The sequence below is a fragment of the Cariama cristata genome, unplaced genomic scaffold, assembly GCF_000690535.1.
Source record: "Cariama cristata isolate BGI_N322 unplaced genomic scaffold, ASM69053v1 scaffold21144, whole genome shotgun sequence".
NCBI lineage: Eukaryota > Metazoa > Chordata > Aves > Cariamiformes > Cariamidae > Cariama > Cariama cristata.
The window spans coordinates 1,645-7,372 of NW_009612596.1; the positions used below are offsets into that span (position 1 = coordinate 1,645).

At 45.1% G+C, this 5,728-nt stretch overlaps 1 protein-coding gene across 3 annotated transcripts; it reads right to left on the minus strand.

Annotated features, from left to right (window-relative positions):
* Positions 1–760: 760 nt before the first annotated feature.
* HSPA8 (heat shock 70kDa protein 8) lies at positions 761–5,319 on the minus strand. Of its 3 annotated transcripts, none has more exons than XM_009698715.1 (8): positions 5,111–5,319; positions 4,409–4,614; positions 4,160–4,312; positions 3,502–4,057; positions 2,982–3,184; positions 2,404–2,602; positions 1,765–1,997; positions 764–1,228 (listed from the first exon to the last, which is right to left on the minus strand). In XM_009698715.1, the coding sequence occupies exons 1-8, from the start codon at positions 5,313–5,315 to the stop codon at positions 1,043–1,045; spliced, it is 1,941 nt and encodes a 646-aa protein (XP_009697017.1). In that variant the 5' UTR covers positions 5,316–5,319; the 3' UTR covers positions 764–1,042. The 3 variants fall into 3 exon arrangements, with proteins under 3 accessions (XP_009697019.1, XP_009697017.1, XP_009697016.1); XM_009698714.1 differs by having other exon boundaries at positions 4,148–4,312; XM_009698717.1 differs by lacking the exon at positions 1,765–1,997 and having other exon boundaries at positions 761–1,137; positions 2,539–2,602.
* Between the last annotated feature and the right edge of the window lie 409 nt (positions 5,320–5,728).

Genomic DNA, 5,728 nt, shown 5'->3' on the forward strand with positions numbered 1-5,728 from the left:
TTAAAAAAAAATTTTAAAAGAAAAAAAAAAAAATCCCTCAATTCTTCTCCACTCTTGAGAAAGAAGTTACTCAGGGAACAGAGAAAAGTACCCAGATAAAAAATAACCAGCACTGAATTGCTGATTATTCTGAGTAACCCCTCCATCGCTAATAAGCTATAATAATTGTGATCATTTTCATGGTCAAGTCATGACTTAGTGAAAATTGCCACTTCAGTGCACCAGGCTTCACTGGGAGCAGTACCGCTACTATAGTGTGTATGTATAGTATGTTATCTAATACATACTACTATATGTAATACATAATAAGCAACAATTGCTTATTGATGAAGTTGCCCAAAGCCACCACCCCCTCGGCAATGACTTCTCTAAACTGCAAAGCCACCTTAGCTGCTTAGCTCTAGGCAGGAACTCTTAAATTTAATTCCTCAGCCCACGGTTTTCAGGATTGGGTAGCTCTACAACCTCGGACTGGAAAGTGAGGCTTAGCCTAAAGGTGATGCTCACGTGTCAACAGCCTTTTCCTCCAAAACACAAGGCTTCATCTGGCAATTCAGTTTATTAATCAGGTTATAGATAAAACAGGAAGCAGTTTTTTTGACTAGAAACATCTCTCATGGCTGCTTAACCTGGAGCCTGCATCAATCCTTCTGGTTAGATCGCACTCAGCTGGTGTATCATCTTCATTTACCATTATGTTTATTTTCACTTTTACTTTTTACACTGATCAGCATATACAAGAAGAGTGAAGACAGAAACATTGTGATGCCCATTAAATAGTTTTTATTTCTTAGGACATGAATTGCATTCCCACTTGTTTACAGTACTGTAAAGTGCAATGGTATTCATCCCCCCTCCTGTGCACATGTTCAAGTATTTAAAATGCCCAGAAAATGTTTTTCATTTTTACAGCAGCTCAGTTATGGAGTTTTAATCTGGCAAAACACACCCAGATGTGCCTACAGGTTTGGGTCCTTCAATCTAACCCCCACCTGGGGGTCCTCCAATACTAACTGCTAGTGGAATGCATTTCCCAGTGCCTTTAGTCCACCTCTTCGATGGTTGGTCCAGAGGAAGCTCCACCAGATGGAGGAGCTCCACCACCGGGGAATCCACCGGGCATCCCACCAGGCATTCCTCCCGCACTCTGGTACAGCTTGGTGATGATAGGGTTGCACACCTTCTCCAGCTCCTTCTGCTGGTGCTCAAATTCCTCCTTCTCGGCCGTCTAAAAAACAGACAAAAGCTCAGTACCTGCTGCTCTCACCAAGTGGATACAGTGCAGAAGTTAACCAGCACTGCCTGCCTTATGTATTTCAAGAATCTGGGCTTATTTTTAGCCCATCTTCAGCCCCACCAAGTCAGGCTTGCATTGAGCTAGACACAGGAGTATTTCTGCCTGGCCTAGTTCCAACAAAACCAGCCTTCTGATTTAGGACTCTCTCCAATCACTCCCAGAGCTAACACTACTCATGGAGCAAAAGCACCTCATTTAAGATTAGAGAGGATCATAGTTGCAAGCTAGCTGCCTTGAATTATGAGGAATTAAGAGCTATACGCTTGCAAGCTGTGGTCGCTCAGACATCCAAGGAAGGTACTTGGACCAACACAAGTCTTTCGACTTCTGGTGGAAACTACGAATGGCTTTGGAATCACTTTCATCACAGCAACCAGTAGCTCTCCTCCTCCCATCTTCTTGAGCTTTCTTTGTCGCTCAGTGAGACACTAGAAGTAAGCACTGACCTAACACGGAATATGACATACCTGATTCTTGTCCAGCCAGTTGATTATTTCATTGCATTTGTCCAGGATTTTCTGCTTGTCCTCATCAGAGATCTTGCCCTGGAGCTTCTCATCTTCAACAGTAGCTTTCATGTTGAATGCGTAAGACTCCAGGGAGTTCTTAGAAGACACTTTATCACGCTGCTTCTCATCTTCAGCTTTGTATTTCTCTGCTTCCTGAACCATCCGCTCAATGTCTTCCTTGCTCAGCCGGCCTGCAGAACACAGCAGCGTTTCGGATCGCGGTTTTCTCGTCAGCCATTTGCCATGGAGGATTACAGCCTCATAGAACACAGCGGCGTTTCAGATCGCAGTCTTCTAGACAGCCATTTGCCATGGAGGATTACAGCCTCCCACCCATTAACAATTCTACACTTCCAATTTAGCTTGGGCAGGCAGGCAGTAAGAGAGGCCTGTAAGCTATCAGGTGCCCTCATTTTAAACCACTTCATGGGCCATCTTAGAACCCATTACTGCACTAAAACCAAGGCTCACTGCTGTAAATCAACACACATACGTATTCTAGCCAAGTTTTGACAAAGATAAATAGAAGGCAGGGTCTGACAAGCCAAACTTCATCAGCTAGCCTGTCTCCCACCCTCAGAAACATGTGATCCTTACCCTTGTCATTTGTTATTGTGATCTTGTTCTCCTTGCCAGTGCTCTTGTCTACAGCAGACACATTCAGGATGCCATTGGCATCAATATCAAAGGTTACTTCAATCTGAGGTACACCTCTGGGAGCAGGGGGAATACCAGTCAGCTCAAATTTGCCCAGCAAGTTGTTGTCCTTCGTCATAGCACGTTCTCCTTCATATACCTAGTAAGAAGAACCAGCAAATGAAGTCATTAAGCTTGACTACGCATTATTAAATCATAATGGGGTTATTACCCTGAAGTGACATGGTCGCTCAGACATCCAAGGAAGGTACTTGGACCAACACAAGTCTTTCGACTTCTGGTGGAAACTACGAATGGCTTTGGAATCACTTTCATCACAGCAACCAGGTATGTACCAGCATCCCTTGCTAGCTGCAAGAACCCAACACCTCTGGCCTAAGATCTACTTCAGGTATCAACCCCCAGAAGCATCTTGCTATGACAAGAGTGCATTACCAATATCAACCCCCAGAAGCGTTGACGGCATCTTGCTATGACAAGAGTGCATTACCAGTTCACCCTAGTCATTGCTTGCCTACCTGGATCAGCACACCAGGCTGGTTGTCAGAGTAAGTAGTGAATGTCTGAGTCTGCTTGGTGGGGATGGTGGTGTTCCGTTTGATCAGGACTGTCATGACACCTCCAGCAGTCTCAATACCAAGAGACAGAGGAGTCACATCCAACAGCAGCAGATCCTGTACGTTCTCAGACTTGTCTCCAGACAGAATAGCAGCCTGAACAGCTGGGGGAAGAGAAAAACCATTAAGAGCCCTGCAAGAAATACACCGCACACTACAGTTATGTCCATGGCTCGCTCAGACATCCAAGGAAGGTTTTGGCCATCATTAGTAGACTTCTGGTGGAAACTACGAATGGCTTTGGAATCTGATTCATCATTGCAAGTCAAAGTAAGCTTCTTACTGCTTTGAAAAGCTTTACTGATTCAGGTAGAAGACCTAGGGCCTGCACCAGTACTGCTCTGAGACTTTAGTTCAGATAGTACTCGGTTTGCTAACACCAAACTTTTAACATCTAGCAAATGCGAAATATTGTCATTACCTGCACCGTAAGCCACAGCCTCATCAGGATTGATACTCTTGTTCAGCTCTTTGCCATTGAAGAAATCCTGCAGCAGTTTCTGAATCTTTGGGATACGAGTAGACCCACCAACCAGCACGATGTCGTGGATCTGCGATTTGTCAAGTTTGGCATCCCGCAGGGCCTTTTCCACAGGATCCAGGGTGCCACGGAACAGGTCAGCATTCAGCTCTTCAAAGCGAGCTCTGGTAATGGACGTGTAGAAGTCAATACCCTCATAGAGAGAATCAATTTCAATACTGGCCTGCGTGCTAGAAGACAGAGTACGCTTTGCACGCTCGCATGCAGTGCGGAGGCGACGAACTGCTCTCTTGTTCTCGCTGATGTCCTTCTTGTGCTTGCGCTTGAATTCAGCGATGAAGTGGTTGACCATGCGGTTGTCAAAGTCTTCTCCACCCAAGTGAGTGTCACCTGCAGTGGATTTCACCTCAAAGATGCCATCTTCAATAGTCAAAATTGACACATCGAAGGTGCCACCTCCAAGGTCAAAGATGAGAACATTCCTTTCAGCACCAACCTGGAAGAAGAGATCAGTTTTCATAATACAATTCATTTTGTACTGCTAGTTTAGCAGGTTTACTAGTTGGACATCAAAGAAAGCAGTCACTCTACAGCATACCTTTTTGTCCAGACCATAAGCTATCGCAGCAGCTGTTGGCTCATTGATAATTCGCAGTACATTGAGCCCTGCAATGGTTCCAGCATCTTTTGTAGCCTGACGCTGAGAGTCATTGAAATAGGCTGGTACAGTCACTACAGCATTAGTAACAGTCTACAAAAAAGCAAGCAAAAAAAGTCCATTAGGTACATTTAACTACTCATGCATACAGAATTATTCATTACATTTCACTAAAGGCCCAAAGCTCACCTTCCCAAGATACGCTTCTGCAATTTCCTTCATTTTGGTTAAAACCATGGAAGAAATTTCTTCTGGGTAGAAACTCTTTGTCTCGCCTTTGTATTCCACCTGGACTTTTGGTCTGCCAGCATCATTCACCACAGTGAAAGGCCAGTGCTTCATATCAGACTGGACAACAGAATCATCAAATCTACGCCCAATCAACCGTTTTGCATCTGGAAAAGAATAGTTGGCCATATTAAGTATGTTCGTTCACAACAACAAACAGAACACTATACTTCACCTGGAATTATTACTGCCTTGTCAAGGCCCAGCTGCAGGCACTGCTAAGTTTCACCTCTTGGGTATACACAAACTGATCAGTATCACCTCACAGCCACCACAGTAATGCTACACCTGCTGTACCATAAACCACAGTGCAGTCTAGAAATTAGACCTGAGACGCTTAGTCAAGGCCACTTAAGACTAAATACCAAGAACAGCTTGCGGCAAGACAAGTTGTTAACTCTAAGGCACATACTTTCCCAGTACATAAGAGCTTAACTATTAGTAACACAGTTATGTTATGCAGACTCAAAACAAATTAAGAGTTTTAATTTCCAAAAGGAACCTTTAACCCCGCTATCAGATGATAATTCTTGTAACCATGAAAGCTCTACCATCACCATGCTAAGCTTCTGTATATAAAGTACAGACATCTTGCAGCCTTACCAAAAACTGTATTGGTCGGATTCATTGCAACTTGGTTCTTTGCAGCATCACCGATCAACCTCTCTGTGTCTGTGAAGGCAACATAGCTTGGCGTGGTCCGGTTACCCTGGTCATTGGCAATGATTTCCACCTTCCCGTGTTGGAATACACCAACACAGGAATAGGTGGTGCCAAGATCAATTCCGACAGCTGGTCCCTTCGACATCTTGTCTGAGGAAAAAAAAAAGAATATTCAACTGCAAAACTGAATTTGTATGATAGTTATAATACAGTTGGGGTTGGAAGGGACCTTTAACGGTCATCGAGTCCAACCCCCAACTCAAACTAAAATGTTTCACTGCTGTTATCCCACGTTTTACCAGCGACTGCTCTGCAGCGCACACGGTTAATGCGTTTAAAAGCTCCACCACTTGGTGTCCAGCCCCACCACGTGGTACAGCAGACGGCCCGGGACTCCATCTCCCATCATGCACCGCCCCGCCGGGATCACGTGGTCGGAGGCGGACATCTTAGGTGCTGGGAAATGGAGTCCCCGCTTCGCGTGGGCTGAGCTCGTCGGGCCATGTGGCCTGGCACAGCCCCCAGTCCTCCTGCGACACGAACCCACCCCGCACCCAC